This window comes from Arachis stenosperma, chromosome 9 (assembly GCF_014773155.1).
Source record: "Arachis stenosperma cultivar V10309 chromosome 9, arast.V10309.gnm1.PFL2, whole genome shotgun sequence".
NCBI lineage: Eukaryota > Viridiplantae > Streptophyta > Magnoliopsida > Fabales > Fabaceae > Arachis > Arachis stenosperma.
The window spans coordinates 146,969,390-146,991,904 of record NC_080385.1 but is presented as its reverse complement, the minus strand read 5'-3'; the positions used below and the strand labels follow the sequence as shown (position 1 = coordinate 146,991,904).

General features: G+C 30.8%; 2 protein-coding genes across 2 annotated transcripts; one reads left to right on the top strand and one right to left on the bottom strand.

Annotated features, from left to right (window-relative positions):
• The first annotated feature begins 324 nt into the window (after nucleotides 1-324).
• Nucleotides 325-1,146, top strand: LOC130947283 (RING-H2 finger protein ATL73-like). The gene has a single exon (XM_057875943.1). It carries the CDS (start codon nucleotides 387-389, stop codon nucleotides 903-905), a length of 519 nt encoding a protein of 172 aa, XP_057731926.1. The 5' UTR covers nucleotides 325-386; the 3' UTR covers nucleotides 906-1,146.
• A 6,100-nt stretch (nucleotides 1,147-7,246) lies between these two features.
• Nucleotides 7,247-21,573, bottom strand: LOC130950047 (uncharacterized). The gene is made up of 12 exons (XM_057878611.1): nucleotides 21,154-21,573; nucleotides 19,238-19,324; nucleotides 18,655-18,880; nucleotides 15,864-15,923; nucleotides 15,016-15,069; nucleotides 14,875-14,932; nucleotides 13,477-14,402; nucleotides 12,171-13,388; nucleotides 10,778-11,971; nucleotides 10,597-10,691; nucleotides 7,669-7,779; nucleotides 7,247-7,360 (listed from the first exon to the last, which is right to left on the bottom strand). Exons 1-12 carry the CDS (start codon nucleotides 21,571-21,573, stop codon nucleotides 7,247-7,249), a joined length of 4,563 nt encoding a protein of 1,520 aa, XP_057734594.1.
• Between the last annotated feature and the right edge of the window lie 942 nt (nucleotides 21,574-22,515).

The window sequence follows — 22,515 nt, the reverse complement described above, 5'->3', positions numbered from 1 at the left end:
ATCAATTTAAGTTTTTGAAGAGAAGTAAGTTTATGATATAGTATCAAAATTTTTACAACCAAAATATTTAAAGTTTGATCTTTAAAAAAAAATTAGCATAAGACAAAAATAAAAAAACTAATAAAAAATTCAACCAAACCATAAAAAAATCTTAAAAAATTTGTTAAAATATACCATTGATGCGTTTCTTTTTCCTACAATAGGAGAATTATAATGGTATTTAATTAATGCAATGATCGAATATAAAAAGGACATTGACGAACCAACACACAAAATACCTTATAGAAATTAAATTGTTAAATTAATCCCTTATTATCAATCACACACAAACACACCCACCCCATTAACCCTCTTCCAATCCCACTGCAACAATTTCTCCATTGAAGATGTCCGATTCCACTTCCAACTCCGACTCCGATAACGAAAACTTTGTTTTAACGATGATAATTAATAACTCCAACGACAGTGCTTTTCGTTTCACTCATGCCATGGCATTCATATTTGGCTTGATATTCTTGTTTAAGACCATAAATTTCTTACGTTCTTGCTTTTTCAGGCCTCCAAGAATCCCCACCATACTCCACACACCGGTCGATGTTCCATCACCCTACGTGTCCGTGTCAGTGGCCGAGTCCCTAGAGTACGGTCATTGCCACGGCCACGTAGACGGTCACATCGACACGGGTTACGAGAATTCCCCTAAGATGTCATATTCTGATGAAGTAATGAAGAAAAGTAGTGTTGGAGGTGGATGCATCATATGCTTAGGGGATTACAAAGAGATTGAGATGTTGAGGGTTCTTCCTGGTTGTGGCCATGTCTTTCACCAAGCTTGTGTTGATCCATGGCTCATGTTACACTCCACATGCCCTATATGCCGAAAATCATTGCCACATGCACCATAGCTAGAAATACAACAATACCATAGAGGTTAAACCAAAACCCTAATTATTTTATGTTATTTCTAAAAGACAGATATTAGAAGGCAAATACTTTTTTATTAATATTTGTTAATATTTTGGGTATTAAGATTTAGAATTTAGTAAGAAAAATATTTTTATTGATCGAGTGTGGACCAAAATAATAAATTTTGTTGGTCATGTAACTTTGTTTATTTTTAAATAATTACTAGTGTAAAACCTAGGTTACGCCCGAGCCAAACACTATTCCATTAATATATATGATATTTATGTTAACTTTTCAAATAATATTTAATAAATATTGCTAAAACTATATTCAGGCGTAGGAATTCATTGTACATTTATAAGTTTAAATTTACTGTTACATAACAAACATATAAAAAAAGGTCTAATTTTTCAAAGGTTGAAAATTAATAACCATTCATACTAACAATTTGATCATGCCAATCTAACACACTTACTGTATTAAAAAAATAAGTAGAAATTAAAATAAAAATTATTGAAATTTATCATGTGTATGGCTCATGCACTAATTAATCTATTTTGTTATATTTAAATTTATATTTTTTACTGAAAGAGTTAATTTATTTAATATATATGCATATTTAGTGGTTAATCTTTATTATATTATTGATGTTTAATTCGGTTAAAAAAATTAATATTAATATTTGCAGTGGCTAATTTTTTTAATATTTTAATTAATATTTTTTATCATTTCTATAATTTTTTTTCAATTCATAATTTTAATAACACATTTTAACTAAAATTATAAAAATAAATAAACTTTGTATTAAAAGAAGATTATTGAAATGATTTCTCTTATATATATATATATATATATAAACTATTATATAAATGTGTCAACTATCAAATATCAATTACTTAGAAATTATAAAAAAAGTATTTTAATAAATACAATTCTAAAATTGCATTCGACTTTGATAATCCTAATTTATTTTATTGTTCTGCCTATTACTTACCACACTTTGTAAAGTTTAATTTAAACGAAGAAAAAACAAAATATAATACAAAATGTTAACCACAATGGTTTGCCAATGAATAATAAATTGAATATGTCTTAATATTCAAATAGAGGTATTTGTGTAATTTTTATTTTCTGATATAAGTAGTACTTGAAAGAAGTCTATATATATTTTTCCATAAAAATAAAAATGTTATCTTATTTGAAGGTGTTTTAGTTGTAAAAAGTAAGAAGCAAAAGTCTATTATGAAATTTATAAACTGATGCTTGTTGACAATGTCAAAGATATGGGGGATAAAATTGCCACTACTTATACTCATTTAACTTTTATAGTTTAGCACATTATACGATAAGTATTTGATGTATTCATAAGAAAATTTCGTTTGAGCTAAATAGTATTATAATGAAATTATCTCATCAACTCGTCACATATTTAAGCTATAAACAAAAAATAAACAATTCAATGTTCATAAAAATTCAATTCAATTAAATAAAAAATCTTATTTTGTTATTATCAATGCTTTTTTTTTTTTTGGACGGGTATTATCAAGGCTTTTAAACAATGATCTAGTCGCTATAAGCTCCAAAAATGGACCAAGGCACAATAAAAATACAATAAGATACCAAGGCACAATACAAATATGTTGTGCATAACTTATACCAATCATTTGTTAGAAAAAAATTCATATGAATCAAATTTTGGGTCACTTGCCCTCGTTAGTTTGGTATATGTCCTCAAACGTTATCCAAGCTTACTTATCAAAGTATAATTTTCAGATAAAAATTTAGTTTTTTTGATCCACCGGCAATATTACATTGACTCTTTTTTCTTAAATTTCAAGAGACTTCTTTTGATAAATGTTTAAAATTTCAATGTATAATTCAGTTCCTTTCCTTATATTTGATACTATGTATAACATCACTTTAAAAATTTCAAAAGCATCTTTGAATGTAAAATACAGCAAGTAATCACTCTTTCACCCTATTAATTTAGGTACGATGCTATTGTAGAACATCATATGATTTAATGACATATGCTTTGAAGGTGGGTGTAACCATCATATGAAGACAGTATATCATGGGACTGGTTGATGAAAAGGCCTACAAAACTGTGGTTATTTTAATATCTACATCATTATACATTCTAGTCATAAGATTTTTTTGCATTTTCATATTGACTAACGAAGTGCCAAAGGAAATTAAGCTAAGAGCATAATCAATAAGTCATCTCCAAGTATGACACTGATTTATTCAAAAATTCATAATTTAAGGTGTGTTTGTGAGTTTTGACCTTGGATTCATTACCGTCATGAAATAAAGACACCAACAGCAGAATTAGTTGGGTTGGTTGACATTCTTAAAACTGACTTCTTGCTGAAATGAACAATACTCAACTATTAACAAAATAAGAAAATGCTCAACCGACAAATTCGCCTTGTTTCCAACATCTTGAATCTTAGCAAGTTTGGGATAAACGCTAAGCTTTCTGTTCAACACTAACAAAATTGCCTTTTCCAAATAGATCTCGAATAGTTAACAGTTGGATTTGTCTCAACCCAAATCCTAAAATCACACATAAAACCATCTCATCAAAGCATCACATGTTTGAATTGCTAACAAAAAACAATTTGTTCAAACACATTATGAACAAATCCAAAGAAGAATCAGATAAACTAAATTTATTCTCAAAAGATTACACCATCAATCATACAATTTAGTCATGAATAATTTTTTTTATCTTCCATAACTTTTTGCTAAAATCTTCTAGACTAAAATTAAAAAATATACAAAAAAGTGTTATACTTTACACTTACTATGTAGTTTTGCTTCAGTAGCTTGGGTCAATTTCTTCTTTTTTTTTTTCCAAAAAATTTGAACATTTTGTTGTCCAGCACCAAAATTCTTTTATTTACACAAAAATATTATCAACCATGAACATTACATCACCTTACATTTGTATAGTATATGCCACAACAAAGGTGGCATAGTTTCAGAAAGAAGAAAAAATTCAAATGTTATCTTATTTTTCTTTTTCTCACTGTCTTTCCTTTTTAAAATTCAAGTGTTATCTTGTTTTTTCTTTTCTCGCTGTCTTTCCTTTTTTTATGTTATATACAAATTTACCAAAAACATAAAAAAAATATTGAAAGATCCAAAGTATAGACATACACACCTACGAAAACCGCCCAAGACAGTGCATACCGTGCATACAAATATGTGAACTTGGTATCTAAATTCCTGTAAAATATTTTTTTCCCTAAAGGAAGGTACTTTAGGCCAATCATAAAATTGCAATGAAGTCATCTTTTTAAAGTTGGGATAATCCATGAGAATATTTAAGCTTGGACTTTGATATATGTAACATCCACTATCAACAGCTATATTTACCAATGTCTTTGCTTGAACTTCAAACAATTCTGTTTATAATAACAAAGTTGAGATTTGCTATCAAACAAAAATCAGAAAGATAACAAAGATACATGTGAATATCATGAACGGCAATTTTTAACGTAAATTAAGACAACTCACACATCAAATTGAACAGCCTAAAGCCCAACAACTAATTAAAAGTAAACACCTAGAAACTAATTGTAATTACTAATCTATTAAATATAATAAAAAATAACAGAATGCAAGAAATATAATCAAGCATAAAACATGACAAAAGATTATATTCTTTAAAAAGAGAAGTAAAAAAAGAAGGCCTTGCCAAACCAACCTGTTATTCTTCCATTAGTAACAGATGCATATAGAAAGAAATGCTCACCAAATTGAAGGAGAAGAATTTTTCTAGGATTTTAAACAAAACTACCATTTGCAAATTCTTATTGGAATGCAAAATATCCAATGGGGGTAGGATTCACCATATGAAAAGAAATAAGAATATTTCACAATGATCTAATAAATTCATATGAAAGGAAAAATAAATCCCATACCGGAATACAACTCATTTTTTGAAGACCAATTAGAAGATTGTCATTCATTATCCTCTTGTGTGTCTAGGAATTCACATTCTCTATCAAGTTGGCTTAGCAGAAATGATCAAAAGCACACTAAGAACATCATAAAAGAATTAATATTAAAACTATAGCATTCGTAACACTTATAACATTGCGAGCCCCATAATGGAGAACATAAAAATCCAAAATAGTAACAAATAATAAATACACACAAAAATATTGAAAATTAACTTATATAGAATAGGAAACTTATGAAAGGTCCACTTGGTTAAATATAAAAGACACCAATAAAAAAACAAAATAGATTCCCTAATCAATGATCAAGATAAAAGCTTTTAACATAAAGGCCAAATGCAAAGTTCAAAATAACATATAAAATCAATGTCCAAAACAAATAAAACTTTTGGATAAATATACAATCACTCACTTGTCTCTAAAAACTTGTTAAACATCTCAACTTCAGCTTCCAAAACACTACCTTTTTGGATTTCACTATCTCTCGCAAGTCCTCTAATTACAAAAATATGAAAACTCCCTGGACAATTACCAAGCACCATAATATATTTTCACTTTAAATATTAAAAGAAAAACCATATACAAAAGTGATGCATATAATATTCACAACCTCATAGTGGTTGGATTCAATATAAGGGCTCAATTTATTTTATTTTTGAAAAAAAAAATATTTGCAAACATTTTATAATCTCTCACATTTTGTTGGTGTTAGCATTTGAAAGTAAGTCCAGAATGATATGCATGTAACACATTTTTCTGCCATTCATCTGAGGAAGTACTTAATGAATATGCATTGAACCAAACTCTCCATTGAAGCTTATTACTGACATATATATTTAAACTTACATTCTTTTATTAGAGCAAAACACAAAATAAATTAGAATTTAGTCTTAGTTTGTTAACTCAAAACAAAAGATATATTCGAACTTCATAATAAAGAAGAAAGCATAAATATATTTTAGTGTAGGATCCAATTAATTAAAACCCAACTGATCAATTAAGAATTGCTAACAACGTGATGATGGGAGCATATTCAAAACAAAATGGATATAACATCGAAATGTTTTTATCCTTTCTTTTCTCTATGTCATATAATTTTTTAAAAACAAAATCATTTTGAAACTCAAATCAATTTGTTTACTCAGTTCATAGAGTAGTTTATAAATACACATGTAATTTCTCAAATCTCTATTGAAAATTAAAAATTTGGCACTCAAACTCAAAATTGCCACTGAAAATAACAGATTGAAAAAAGATAATCCTACCGATATATTTGCTACACAGACTACAACAAAATTTCGGTAGTATGAGCATCCCAAAAGTTTTCCATTAATTAAGAGATCACCAAGTGTTGTCCATCTCACATCAACAGAATCATGACAAATAATAGTCTCCCATGAATAATCCTTTGTTAATGACCACACCCCTACTGATGAGAGAACCTTTTTGGAAACATTCTCACAACTGGGCTTGCTGATGAGAGAAAAATACAAAGGAAACACATCAGCTTGTTTGTAACTCAATGGCCTTAGCCTATTGTAATCTTCTTATCTTGTAATCCATAGAATTAATCCATATAATATAAACATAGTTAATAGCATTAATGATGTAACATAAAAAACAATCCAAGATATTGAAGTATGCTCAAAATATCTTATCTGAAAGTATGCTCAAAATAGACCCTTCTTTGTTTGTTTTTTTTTATCTTTAATTTTTTCTTATAGAAGGAAAAAGAGAGGGACAAAGCTTAGTTACCACTTACCAGTACTCGAAAGTATGCTTAAAGTAACTCAGCTCGCACTGCTTTTGAAGGGTAAGCCTCCCTTAAACCAAAGACATGCACAACACCACAACTCATGTTCACATTTCAGCAAAAAATTCTCTTACAGAATTATTTTTTGCATTACTTGATGATCTTCATTACTCCAAAATTATCTGTTATAGAATTTTCAAAAACAAATCCTTTTTATTCAAACCAATTCCAGCTAATAAATCAAGAACTCAACATCTTTCGAGAAAATTTATATTGGCATATGTGAAGTGTTAGTGACGAGAGGATTGACATACCAAATGAAAAATTTTTAACAATGTGATGGTGGGTGCAAATGCATAAATCTGTGTTATTTTAGTCATAACAAAATATAATCAAAATCTAAAAATGAAATGATAGAATAATACCTGTCTGCTAGGGTACTTTAGGGAGCTTTGATATTATTCATTTTCAACTGCATCTGACTGGATAGAGTAAGCTGAGTTTACAGAAGGCACTAATGGAAACTCATTCTGATGCTTTGAGGGAGTGAATTCGAACCACCAAAAGCTTGTCTGTGTGCTCCCTCTTTTGTCGAATCATTCCACCGTTTCTGACATCAAGATCTCCTAATCATCTCCTCTTCCAGTGCGGCACACCATTCTGCCACTACGCTCTTCCAGAGATGCCATTGAGCCACTGCCCTATCTGGTGCTTCTGGCTGCCTTGTAAGCTATCAAACAACAAAAAGAATAAATAAACAACTATCAAATGCACAAATTAAATTTTATCCAAAATCCAATATCATTTGATCAGAGGACGAATCAGAAATTCTCAATAATTCATATATAGTTCATGTAGTTTATCATATTTATTAAGATTTTGCTACAAAAACAATTAAAGAAGATTGATTCTAATCCCATAATTAATTTTTAATTTCTTTATATTAAATATTAAGGTGGTCACATGGATGCTATATTTAAAGAAACCCTAAACCATTCAACATTTAAAAGTTAAGGACAAAGTTCTCACAAACATTACCTCTATCAGCCTAGTGTGAATAACTGAAACCATCATTGGGTGAATTGGAAGAAACACTGAAGAGGCAGTTAATAAGATTGAGTTCTCCTTTTTAAGGACCCTCAACAGACACTGCAGAACAATTATGGAAAATTTAAAAGACATGGAGAACATACATAGATCGCATCAACATTCTCAAAAAACAAAGCTTTTTTTACTCTGATTCAATCACAGTTTTAAGGAATACAACAATTTTCACTATCTATACATCAGTTCAGAGCCTTACACAGTAATATTAGATGAAAGACTCATATCCAAGAGATTAAAAATTGACATCACAGCAAACAGTCCTTAAAAACTGATCAACAATTATACTGTTGGTTCTTCGGCTTTTGATTGCAGTTTATAGTAAAGGAAAGCAATTAATTATTTTTTCTGTTGAGGCTAATGTATTAAAAAAAATTATATATTTACATGTAAAAATATATATGTATAGATATTTGAATTGCATCCACAACCTAATAGCAATATAAAGCTACATTGAATAAGTAGCTGATGAACAATCACAATGATAATACGGTTTAATAATCAAACTTCAATATTTTTTTTGAATACTTAGACGTACTTTTTCCCTAGGTTTTCCTCTAATGATGTGTATGAATATCCTTTACAATTTCCAATTTTCAGTTTATTAAAACCCGAGTCACAGACTCACAGACCAGCTTGATAGAAACCTGAAGCTTATATCACCAAATAAAAGAGAAGGAAATCAAACAAATCATCGACAATGTGAGAAAAGCTCTTAACGCTAGTTTCTTGTCCTTCTCATACAGTATAAACTTCCTTAATATTTTACTCAAGACGCTGTATTTCAATAAAAAAAATATTTAATGGCAGAAAAGAATTGGAGAAAAAAAAAAACACAGTTCGATTCCTCAATCATGAATATTCTTTCCTAAAAAATTGAAGAAAACGATACACAAAGAAACATGCAATTATAATTCACCATTCAGCTCAAGCTCGAGGTTTCTTAACCAAATGCATCTCAACGCAGAAAAAGCAAAAGGAATAGCAAGTCAACGCAGCGGAAGTGAGAGAGAGTGATGGCTTACAGTAACTCACAATTTGCACCCAATTTGCACGGGATTATGTTCCTGCACCCAATTTGCAAACCCAATTTATCATATAACAGCCCATTAACTTTCGATTAAGAAAAACACTTGTGATGGCTTACCAGTAAATTTGCAAACCCAATTTATTATATACTCCCATCAGTTGTGTACACCGGATATTCAAACGGAGTAAATGAAAGCCTGAATTGTTAAAAAAGTATAAGATGAAGAGATAATTAACATAAAAAGGGGAAGCTTAGGGAGAGTTAGAGGGAGAGTAGTTACGCGTTGCAACAGAAAGGAAGTTGCTTGAAGGGGGTGCGATGAACATCCTATCTTTGCTGTGCTGCTTCTTCCTCACTCTGCCGCCTCTGAAATCACCGTAAAAGCTCTGTTCACCTCTGCTCCTGAAGCTTGCATCTCCTCCTCCGCCTCCTTGTCTCTTAGATCTTCCTCTCCTCTTCTTGATATTCAACTCTCTTGCCTGTGACTTGTCCAGTACTTCTACCACGTCGTCGTTATGGACGAAGAAGATAATAAAAGAAAATCAACCAGAGAGAGAGCGCGAGAAAGAAAGAAGAGAAAGAGAGATTGAAAGAAATCAAGGAAAGCTTTGATTTTTAAACCTCTAATTTTAAATTTGTTCACTCTTACCCTAATTTCAAATGCTCAAGTTCAAATTCTGATCCAAGAGGGAAAGAACGCGCCCACCGGTGAAATATGAGAAGAATCCAAATTTGATTTTAATTTCAAATATTCCGCCTAATTTCTGTTGTTGTATTGAATACTGACAACTTCAGGTTTTTGTTTCGTTAGGTAGGATTATCTTTCATCATATCATATATTGATTATTATTATTATTAGTTTTTTTTAGTGTACCACTTGTCATGAGTGCAGACATACCACTTGTTGATCATTAAAGCTGGACACTTGTCGAATAACAAACCTATTACTACTCTCCTATTATATATTAACTAGCAAATGACCCGCGCGTACGCGCGGTTAAGTAATAATACTCATTAAGTAATAATACTCATCGAATATATTTTATAATGTAATTTAGTTTTTAACGTGTATAATAAATTTCATAAACATGTGTAAATTGTGATATAATCATTGTTTTATATTACGATGAGAAAATTTAGTGGTTAGCGGTCTTATAAATTAAATCAGAATGATGATTTATCTCCTACATTATATAGTTTGGGATAAGATGAAAAAAAAAATGAGCAGCAAATAGTAAACAGGTCAAGTATTCTAATAAAAACACATAGTTTCGACTACATGGATATAAGTGGAAGTTGAGTGTTACTATTTGAACGGAAGCATGACAGTTGCATTATGGGTCTTCTTGGATAATCTGCAAAGTGTAAATATAAGTGTAGTTATTATAAAGAAATATTATGTTGAAGTAATCACATAAAGAAATAGTTATTTGATAAAAACAATTCTAAATTTTGAATTTAAAGAAGTTAATATAATATAAGTATGCTAAAAATATGAGATATCTTACCAAGCGAAGAATATTGAGACCAGTTTAAATATTTCTGAAAACTTCTTGATAGACCACATTATATGTTGATGTGGAATTGTTGGATTGATCATGAGATATTATGATCTTTAGTCCATCTTTGTTAGTAACTCTTGAAACAGCTACATAAAGTTGTCCATGTGTAAAAACAGGTTGCTTAAGTAGCAACCCAACATGATTTAAAGATTGACCTTGACTTTTATTTATGGTTATTGCATATGATAACATCAAAGGAAACTGTCTTCTTTGAAATTTGAATGGTAATTTTCCATCTGACGGGGTTAAGGTCATTCTTGGAATGAACACCTTTTCTCCAATATTGCTTCCTGATAAGACCTTAGCTTCGATTACTTTGTTGCCTAGCCTTGTGATAACCAATCTAGTTCCATTACACAGACCGGCTGAATGATCAATATTTCGAATCAACATTACAGGACAACCTTCTTTAAAACAGAGTTCATGGTTGGGAGACCTGGTGATTTTATACTTGCTAAAAATTCTGGAGTGTGTATGCTAGCTAATGTGTCATTATCTCCTTCTTTAAAGCAAGGCGAATCTGAACTTAGGTATCTTTTCATTTCATTGTTATTCAAAGAGAGCATGTAATCATTAACTTCTTCAACAACGCTAATAGTTGGCGCAAGGATAGCCCTTCCTTGCAAATGTTGTATGTTTGAATAGTCCTTTAGATAGTCAGTATAAATTGCTTCAACAATTGCTTGGATTGGGTCATTAAAATCTGTCAGTAAAAGTTCTTGTGGTATGTCAACTAACCCACATCCATCTTCTAGTTGTCCAAGCCTTCCATCACCTACATTCAAGATCCACGTTGCAAACGATTTCAATTCCTCACTATTGTGAATTCCAGTTGAAGTTCTTAATCTCATATTCTGTGTTAAGCTCAAAATTTGGCACTCATGCCACAGGTAAGAAGAGTTAATTGAAGCATTAACAATGTCCTGTCGAGACCCTTTTGTGATAACTGGAAGAATTTGCCTGAAATCTCCGCCAAAGACTACAGTTTTACCACCAAAAGGTAATGATAAACTTGAATCATTAGTAGAACGAAGCAAGTCTCTCATAGTCCGATCTAGTGCTTCAAAACAGAACTTATTCATCATTGGTGCTTCATCCCAAATAATAAGTTTTGTTTCAGAAATTAACTCTGCCAATGGACTTCCTTGTTTAATGTTGCAAGTAGAATATTCATCAGGAGTAAGAGGTATTGCAAATCTGGAATGAGCTGTTCTTCCTCCAGGTAATAAAAGAGATGCTATACCACTCGAAGCAACTGTTAAGACAATTTCACCTTTTGACCTAATAGCAGCAGATAATGTTTTCCAAATAAAAGTCTTACCTGTACCTCCATATCCATATAAAAAGAAAACTCCTCCTGAATTTGAGTTCACGACAGCAATAATTTTATCATAAACGGTCTTCTGTTCCGATGTCATTTGTGCTAAGTATTGACTGTGTTGTTCTGCTAAGAAAACACGATCATAAGATAGTTCATCAAGTATTAATTTATTTTGCATAATTCCCCGCCGTTGAAGGTGTATGTTTTCCATATTAGGATATGGCATTGTTGGAAAATCACGCAGTGTCTTTCCGTTACTATTAAGTATTTGCTCGATTTCAATCAGAGTCAGTTGTAATAACTCAGATTCAGACAGAGTCAAATCTGCAATATGAATAAAACTTTCAATGAGTATGATATGATTTGTATGAAATCAGTAATGAATAATTTTTGTTAAAAAAAATCATTTCTTTTCTTATATTTTGTAACATATGTATAAAAGCATAATTATACAAAAGGTATGCTATAGATAAGAAATATAAAGTAGAAAGGTAGGATTAAATTTTAGATAAGGAAATAAAACCTGGTGAGTTAAACATGGTGATATGATCATGTAGTATGCCATCTGATAATAGCCCAAAACTTTTTTCCCAAACGGCCTCAGGTCGTACCATTGTGTTTGACCATAAAAGTGTTGCAAAAAGTTTGCGCACATAGTGTCCAGATCCCCAGTGACTTGCTTCTTCAATTGCGTCAACATATTCTTGATCATCATCTAATAAACCTCGTGCATAACACGCATCTCTAAATGAAGAGTAGATGACACCATTGTATGTTTTAACATCTTCATAACTTGTTGGACCTCTTACAATATTCAATAGCATTCTAAGATAGTATAATTCACCGGATGATGGTGGGACAAAGAATAATCTACCAATTACTTGAGCACTTTTTCTTGGTTCCCAAGTTCTGATGCTTCGTTTCCAGACAAAATGAGTTGGGAATTCATTGTAAGTTAATAGTCTGGCTGATTCATAAGTTGCATTTGCTTTGAACCATGCTATGAACATTGATTCTTTGATTATTGCTCTGTTTACCGTGGTTTGCAATGTGTCGTTATCTTCAAATAGAACTGTCTGCTCATCAGGCAAGTGAAAACTCAGCCGTTCAACTGATGGTTTCCTATAATGTATATCATATGCAAATATCCTCCAAGCAGATTCACATGGAGAGATGTAGCGACAATAATAAAACATTTTTATTTCATCTACAATGAAATTAGGACGATCAACTGCTGAATTTGAATAGAAAGATGCTGTTACTCTATCATTTCCTTTGTTAATGTACTTGAATAGATACTTGATTGAACGTGATTGATTGCACCACTCAACATTTATATGAGCACCATATTTTAACAATAGGAATCTATTATGAGGCACAACATAACGATTATCCAACTCAATACCTGAAACCTCAATGGTTCTATTATCATCTCGACGCCTATATATTGGATATCCATTCTGATCAATGGTAGTAAAATCAACGAATTTTTTTGGAAAATGACGAATGCACTGACCGTTTTCCATGCAAGGGGAGTTTTTCTTTGCAAGCCCACATGGCCCATGTACCATAAAATGCTTAACTGCTTCATAATAATTTGGATCATGTAATGGATCTGGGATCTCAGCTGATATGATTTTGTCAATATCTTCTGGAGAAGGATATTTATATTCTGCTGCAAGAAATAGTAATATATGCGCATGTGGCAATCCACGTTTCTGGAACTCGATGGTATATATCACTGCAAGCAAAGGTTGTTAAACACACCAATCAGTTGACTTTTTCAAACTGTAGTTTTTTTTTAAATGATTAAATAATAATTTATTTACCTGCTTTGGAAACACCAAAAATTCTATTTTTATGAATGTCTTTGATAAGCTTCTCCAACTTTGCTTTGAATAACCTGCAAATTACATCAGGTCTGTCTTCAGGCTTCAAGTTGGTCTCTTTGCAATAACGTTTGATTTCTTCCCATTGTGGATTGCAAGTAAATGTAATAAATAAATCTGGATAACCAATTGATCTGCAGATGGCCATTGCATCTTGATAATTTTGGATCATATATCTTGGTCCACCTGTAAAGGTTGCCGGTAGAATAATGCGCTTTCCAATGTTAGATGCTTCAGTTTTTCCATTGAGAATTGCATCTTTTAGTCCCTTATAGATTTCAGCTCTAAATTCTTTTTGTTTTGAGTACACATATTTCAACCTAGAAGCTTCAATCATTGAGTAGGCATCAACTATGAATTGTTGAAAAAGTCTTCGAGAATAGATCAAAACACCCTCACGTAAATTTCTATGTTGTATTCTGAAAGCAAAGAAATCCCTCATACTTACATAGGAGCTTTCATTGTTAGGATTGGTGTTAACTATATTCAATGAAATTTTTTCCCTCCAACCATCTTCACCATATGGAAACAATAAAGGGTATTGTAATCCTAGGTATGACGGATGTAGTTCAGAAATCCGTTTAAGTTCACCAGACTTTGTTTCAACAATAATATCCCTTCCTTGTGTATGTGGATCAAAATCTCTGACAACCAAGCCTGCAACCTCATCAACTGATGGCAAGTTGTATGTTCTTCCATCTCTACCTCTTTTTCCAATGAGCTTAAGACGCATGTTTGTTTGGGGATTATTAGTCAGGACATCCCGCATCAAACGAAAAGATTTGGTAAGAACATTATGTGTATCTAGCATTTGTATAATGTCTGAAACTATGTGAACATTCCATTTATCTGCGTCTTTGTCAGAACTGAAAAGTAAAAGCAACTTGTGTAATTATTTTTGAAACACTGCATAAAAGTTTTAAAATTCAGATGAAGCAACATTATTATATCATACCTTACAACTGAAGTCCGGTTTTTAATCTCATTTTGAGTGTCATAAATGTATAGTTGAGCAAATTTTGCTGACGCTCCTTCTTGAGGCAATAAACTTCCCATAAGGTGATAATTCTGACCATGCAAAATGAAGGTAGGGGGTCCTCGACTATTGTTGTTAACGGATCTATCTATTTTCCCCCAAACGAAGTAAAAGCAAACATGCTATTATATGTGCGAGTATTATTTTGGAAATGAATAGCTTTTGCATCTGAGCCAAAGAATAACTCATCAAGAATTTCTGGTGGTTGTTGTAGTCTTGGTAGCTGCACTTGACCTCGACGGCAACATAAAGTGAATTTAGGATTTCTTGAATTATAATGTCTATCAATTCGTTCATCATACCAGAACCTAGCGCCACAGTGCTCGCACTCAAAATCTGGATCCCCCATATCTAAATAACCTGTAAATCATGGGTTCTTTTTAAAAATCAGCTTTAGTATTAAACAGCCTGTAAAAGGCATGATTCATATTTCAATGTACTACCTTCTCTTTCATTTTGCAACATAGTGTCAGGCGGTAAATTATGTGGTTCTTCAGCTGTACAATGAAGACATCAAAATTTAGCAGACTCGTGTAAAAACAACAGCATATTCTAAAACATATGAATAAACATTTTCACTTTGTTTGGATGTTGCAAAGAAAATGGAAGAAAAGAAAATAAGAGAAAAGAAAATAAGAAGAAAGAAAATGGAAGGAAAAGTTGAGTTATTTATATGTTGTTTGGATAAATAGAAAATAGATGAAAAGAAAAGAGACAGAATTTTTTTTTGTTTGGACCCAAACAAAAGTGAGAAGAAAATCAAAATCATAACAGTATCAAATTACATTAATACCCTTATCATAAAATAAAGTATAAATATATTTATTTATTCATGTTTTATTATATTTAATAAATATTATAGAATATTATAATTTTATATATTTAATTTAAATTATTTATCTAAGACATATAAAATTTAAAAATTTTCTTATTATAATAATATATTAAAACCAAATTTATATTAATATTTGTCAATAAAAAAATAACTAAGTTTAGTATTGAAAATACAAAATTATAGTACTTTTCTTCTTGTTTTCATGCTTGTGATGGAAAGAAAATTTCATTAGTGAGACCCACACAGGAATTTTCTTTCCTTCTTATTTTCTTTGATAACCAAACAAAGAAAAAAAATCATTTTCCATCTATTTTCTTTCCATTGATTTTTTTCATTTATTTTCCATCAAACCAAACATAGTGTTATTCGTTAATTAGATGACTTTCCTATTAGAAAATTAACATTTGCATGTGCTTCTTTAGATATTAATTTGGTTATATGAAATGAACAACATACCATGGTCTTCATGTGTTTCATCGTGATCGTCACAAATAGAATTGTCCTCTTCCACCGTGCCTGCCATTCAATAGTAATTCATAAGCTGTTAAAATTGGAGAATTCGTTAAATTCAGTATACTGAATGAGAGATTGCACTTATAAATTATAATTAAAGACTGAGTACATAATGTAAATGATCATTTAACTAAATTTATTTAGGAGCTAACAGTCAGCATTTTTTTTTACAAAGTGACATTGAACATTGAATTTGGATAATGTTCTTTTAAGAAATACATCTAATAACAAAATTTGTAGCATTAGAATTTTTTGGTTCAATTAATTTTGTATTTAATTAATTCACATGCATTATAAAATCACTTAAAAATAGTCAACTTAATTACTGAAGACATCTATTATTCTACATGCCAATTGGAGTTAAAATTGTATAGAGAGATTATATTCTTTCTTTTAGCCTGCTTGCCATTCAATAGTGATTCGTAAGCTATTAACATTGGAAAATCCCTTAATTACAGGTACACTACAATAGAAGTAGCATTTATCAAGTAAAATTAAAGACTGAGTACATAATGTAAATGATTATTTAATATATTTTATCCAGAAAGTAATGAATTAGAAAAATATTTTAAAAATGGCACTGAGCATTGAATTTATATGATGTAATTTTCAAGAATACACGTAATAACAAAATTTGTGGCTTTCGAATTTGTTTGTTCAATTGATTTTATATTTTATCACGGGCATTATAAAACTACTAAAATACAGCATTATTATAGATACCTGAATAACTTACCACTTAAAAAAAGTCAAACTTAATGAATAAAGACATCTATTGGTCTGTATGCCAATTGATAGAAAAGTGTATAGAGAGATTTTATAACTCTCTTCTAGCCTTCCAGTCATTTAATACTTATTGGTGAACTGTTAAAATAAAAGATTTTCTTCAATATAGATACACTAAATTAGAGGTTCATTTATCAATTAAAATTAAAGATTGAGTGAATAATGTCAATGATCATTTAGCATATTTCATTCAGGAACTAACCAATTAGAAAACTTTTTAAACAATGGCAGTAAGCATTGAATTTAGATAAGGTAATAATAAAAAATACACTTGATAACAAAATTTGTGGCATTACAGCTTTTTTTTGTTCAATTGATTTTGTATTTTATCAATCAGTGGGCGTTATAAAACCAATAAAAAACGCAAGCATTATAGGAACCTAAATAACTAACCAATGTAAAAAAAGTCACTTTAATGAATACCCCCATCCCCTCTCTGACTCTCTCAAGAAGGAAAACCCTAACTGCATACCCTTTCTATCTGTCTGAGTTCCAGCGCCGCTAGTAGTAATGGTGTTGAGTTCTCTGCCCTTGTTGTGTCGTCAAGGCTAGAACTTTCGTTATCGTTGTCAGCCGGCACCTCTTAGCCTGGATCCGTTAGCCTCGCATCGCCAAATGGTTTGCTCGGAGCTGTTGTTGCCATAGTGGTTTGTGTCCTCCTGGTGTTGTCAAGCCCACGTCTGCAGTCGTCTTCAGCGGCCGTGCTGGACTAGTGTGGCTGTCATCGTTGTCTTCGCCCGTCTCTGACATTGATCCCTCTCTTTATTGAGCTCACAGCCAAGTGCCATCGTGTTTTACTCTGCCGCCGTGGAGACTTCTACCGCCGTGCACTATTCGCCATATGTCTCTGCTGCCGTCCAAAATTATACGGTTTGATTATGTTATTCTCTCTCTTTCTTTACTTCTTCCGTAGCTCATTCTTTTTTTTTATTTGGTTAATTATAATGATCCTGAATTGGTGTTTTAAGATTCTGGATTCTGGTAGTTGTAATTGCCAATAGTAGTGATAATTTTGTTTTGATTAACTCTGTTGATTAACAAAATAGAATACGGTTGCTGCTTGTTTTGTTGCTTTTGTTCTTTTAATTTTGGAATAGTTTTGTTGACTGTAGATGAAAATTTCAGAAATTTTTTGGAATAATTTTGTTGATCATGAAAAATCCAATTCGACATTGATGCCAATAACCAAATGAAGCCTTTTTTTAAAGAAAATTTTTTCATAATAACTTCTAAGGAATTTGAATGTGTATTTTGTATGCGTGACATTTTATTTTGCTGTATGTAATATGTTCTTGATGATTTGTCATAATTTGTGGGTTTGGTTGGAAATTTGTTAACGTTTTCTAGATGTTTGGAGTTGTCTGTGATCTTTTATTGCTAAATTATAGTCAAGTTATTTTGTGAAATTGTGAGATATTAAATTTTACTAATTTAGAAATAATTTAACTAAAAAATTTGAAATTACATATTCACCTTTGAATAATTTTAGTTTATATTTAAATAAAACTGTTGAACTCTGGTTAAAGCACAGTGACACTAACAATTGAATCAGTCACTTACCGATTGGATTTTCACAAACTTAGAAAACCTACTGTCATGATCTATGTGAAATATCTAGTTATTTTCAAGTCAAATGTCATTGCATTTTATGATTATATCGATATTATGCATAACATTACTAATACTTTGTTGAACAATGAATCTGTTTAAACCTATCTCATTCTCAACTACCGTATTTGTAATTTAAGTGATCTTATTTTTTCTAACACAACCTTGTGTGTAATAAGTAGCTAATAGTTTCAATTTTTGACATATGTCATAGAATAATGATATTGCTAAAACTCAAATCTTCAAAAATCCTCATTGTTTACAGAAATTTTTATAGTAACCTAATTATATACACCTGAGATAGTTGGGTAACTAAATTTAATCCAAAATAAGAAGATACCTGGTTGAATATGAGAGGAAGTCTTCCCAAGATGTTCTCCTGATAGAGTTGCATGTTGTGTTGTTACATCTATTCGTCGGGAAGTATCACGATTTCTTGTAGACTTTCTCTGAATTTGGGAACTATTGTTTATTTCCGTAACAATACTCTCTCGTGCAGTACATCCTTGAAACAAAATAGTTTTTAGACTTGCACAATGTTTGGCACAAATGAGATGCACGGGAAACTGATTTCATGAAATTATATTTTGTTATAAGTTTTAGTTGTCTGTCATAAAAGGCATGCATAGATATAAGTATTACCTTTTAGTTTGATGGATTCCTTACAGTCAAATTAATAGGATGAATAACTACATTACTCATTAGACTTATTACCAGGTATGATATCTAGAATCTTGTTAGATAAATAAAAAACAAAGAGACATATGGATGTTTACTAATCTCTGTCATGCTCTTGCTTAACGATGTTAAGCTTACAGGAAAATATAGACAGATTTTGTGCTTAAAATTTTAATTCTTTTTGTGTAAATTTTTTTCTTAAATATAATTGACTTATTTTACTTAGACATTAAAGGTCAACTTGCCTGATTGTATTTCAGCAAGAGGTCGTCTACCAACAGAATAATCTTCTTTGAATGTGTGACACTGTGAGGAATCTGGTCTTTGATTCTCTGCAATGTAATGTCCAACACTTTATGTATTTTACATGTAATAAGAAAAGGGAAAATATGCAAGTAGAAACTAACAAAAAAGTGTAACATTCGAATAAGAAGAGTATAATGTCATACTCAGATTGAAGAAATTAATAGTAAAGATAAACAAATGATATAACCTTCATGTGTTCTGTGATATAATTTTTGCTTCTTCCCCACAACAATAGCATATCTCTGTTTTCTTGCATGTTTTGCTTTATCTAAATTCATCCCTGGAAATCTTCAGCAAAATTGTTGAGGAAATAAGGCTACAGAAGGAACTGTAGCGATGGAGGCTTAGTTTGTGAAAATAAGCCTTGTATGTGTTTCATTTACCTCTTTTACAAAGGAAAACTACAAACTATTACGGAGAGGAAAAGTACAAACTATTACAGAGGGAACGATCTCTATTAAAAGTTGTGAATTGGAAGTTTTTATTTATGAAGATGCAGGTGTTAAAACAAAAAGTTTTGTGGAAGTCTAAGACACATTAAAAAAGGTTTGTTGTGACCTACTTATCCTTGTTCTTGGTTAGATAATTATGTACTCTTTCTATATATTCTACATGGAGAACCAACCTACAACTCAGATTTAGGTTTATTATTAATATTCTTGGGAGTAAAATACTTTCCTGATAATGTTAAAATAGAATCACACTCAGAGTGACTTGATGTGTGCATTATCTAATAGACTATGCATGTTCTCCATTTGCCTTTATAAGTACAATTTGTCTTGTACTATTTGTTTATTGTTCCCATATATTGGTTCCGTGAATGTCTAATTTTCTATAATATTGTGCCTCTTTTTTTTCATCATAGGAAAAAAAAATTAGGAACGTGGTTAATGACTATGTACTCATGGGAATGTGTGAAACTGGCATTTGGTACAAATGCATGCGTTATGATTTTTTGTTTTTTTCTTCTTTTATTTTATTATTGTGATTTGTGCTATTTCAACGTTTAAAAATAATCAAGCATGAAAATTGTTTAATTAGTAAATTTAGCTAACGCTAATATTTTGATAATATATTTATTTTGGCCATACCTAAATTTAAGATTTTTTTTCCTAAATGTCTTAGAAATCCAAGGATAAAATTAGTTATGTACTGTCTTTCCCAATAAACTTTTGTTATTATTTTAATTTTTTCCAGTTATTTCCGATGTTGATGGGATGGGGCTGAATTTTTTTATTATATTATTTACTATTGTATAAAGAGAAACTCATAACCTTTGTTTTCTTCACTTATTTATTTATTGTTACTTTAATTTATTTCTGTTTGTTTTGTTTAAGATATCTCAATGCCACTGGCCTAATGTATTTTATGTAGTTCTTTTTGTTTTTGTTTTTGTTTTTTGTTTAAAAAATTATATATCTTACTATTTTTAGTTTAAAAAAACTTCTTATTGATTAAAACAGATGTTGTATTCACGATCTTTTTACTCATAATTCTCTAATTGATATATTTATACTTATCATTTCTGGTATGATAAGAATTGTTTTCCTGAATATTTTATTCCTATAAGGTGAAATGCTATTTTTATTGACTTATACAAATTAAATTACACGGAATTTGGTCATCGATAATAACTTTTCTTGAAATATTACTTGAAAAAAAGCATTCAACTTGATTGACTTATGTTCTGTAGAAAAGAATAATACAAAAGATTTTATTTTTTACAATCCTACTCAACTGGGAATAACCCTAGACAAAGTTGGTTAATAAAATTGACTTCCGTGGGATGCCACCATGCTCCACATTGAAGATGGTGTCTTAAATATCCTTCAGAATATTTGAATATTGACAGTACAATTTCATTGGAAGGTCTTCCTGTATGTATACTCTCATCCGTTAATGTAATGAGATCTTTGTCTATAAATAATCTAGGATGGTCGTATATCTTTACACCTTGTAACTTGAGTCTTCCCTTCCATGAGAAAGAATCATTCCTTCTTCGTTCAATGCTCCACATGGATACACGACAGTTATCTACACTTCCAGGGTAAGAAATGAAGCAAACCTTTTCCTGATAACTTAAGATCTTATGACAATGTGATCGAAATTGTACTGGTATAGGCAAAATATTGATTTCTCTCGTTATAATCGAGAAAATCACAATTGACTCTGGTACTGAGGACTGGTCAGCTGAACAATTGATCCAATACAAATGACCATCAAGTGAGACATACTCAGGACTAATTTTTCCTATAACACCATGACAACCATGCATTCTTGTCCATTGTCGAGTTTTGGAAGAATATATCTTATATAGAATATGTTTATCATTTGAGGATTTTTTAAAACCATGGAAAATACAATACTGAGTCTCTCTTGGAAGATATACAAAAGCTAAGATATTATTCATTGAGATTATGGAATCAAATTTGTTGTAAGTAGTAATCTCTTTGGTTTTTCGAGTTAATATATTGAATACCAACAGAAAATGTGTATGTTTGTTCGTCTGATATGAAAAACAAATATTACCATTTTCAACTCCGATGATTTTAAAGGATAGAGACTGACTTAATATTGGTGGCAAGAATGAATACAATCTATTACCTTTATCTGGGTTGACCCTAATGATCGAATTTTTCTGACCTGGCCATTGAGAAAAGGAAGCTTGAATTAGAATTGAGCATTGATTCTTTGAATGAAACATATAATGTTGGGATAAGAATTCAAAAGTTGATAGTGTTTTCATCCACTCTGTTGACAGGAGTCTGCATCTCCCAATAGTAAGAGGATCAGTTCGGCATAAAATCTCAATGATTAACTCTTTTGGGAGGGATTTTATCGCATTTTTTGGTGGTGTATAGTGTTTATTCATTTTTTGGGAATGTTGAAAAGGGGGTTTTGTAAAGGTTAGAAATTTATAGCCATTTGTGAGTATAAGTTTCCATTACTGAAGTTAATATTATATATTTATGCTAGTTAAAAGCACGTGATCCATTTGTTTAATAATTGGAAAAAAGAGTTTGGTTCCCTGATTATATAAAGAAAAAATGTCTCTTCAAAGTCATTTTTAGTTTTGTCAATGTGTAGTCATTCTTTGAGTATAAAATATTAAGTTTTTTTAATAAAAGTCAATGCATTGTTTACTGTGTTGCTAAAGTAATACTATTTCAGATACCTTGATATGATAGATTGTCGATACAGGACTAATTGTCGATAC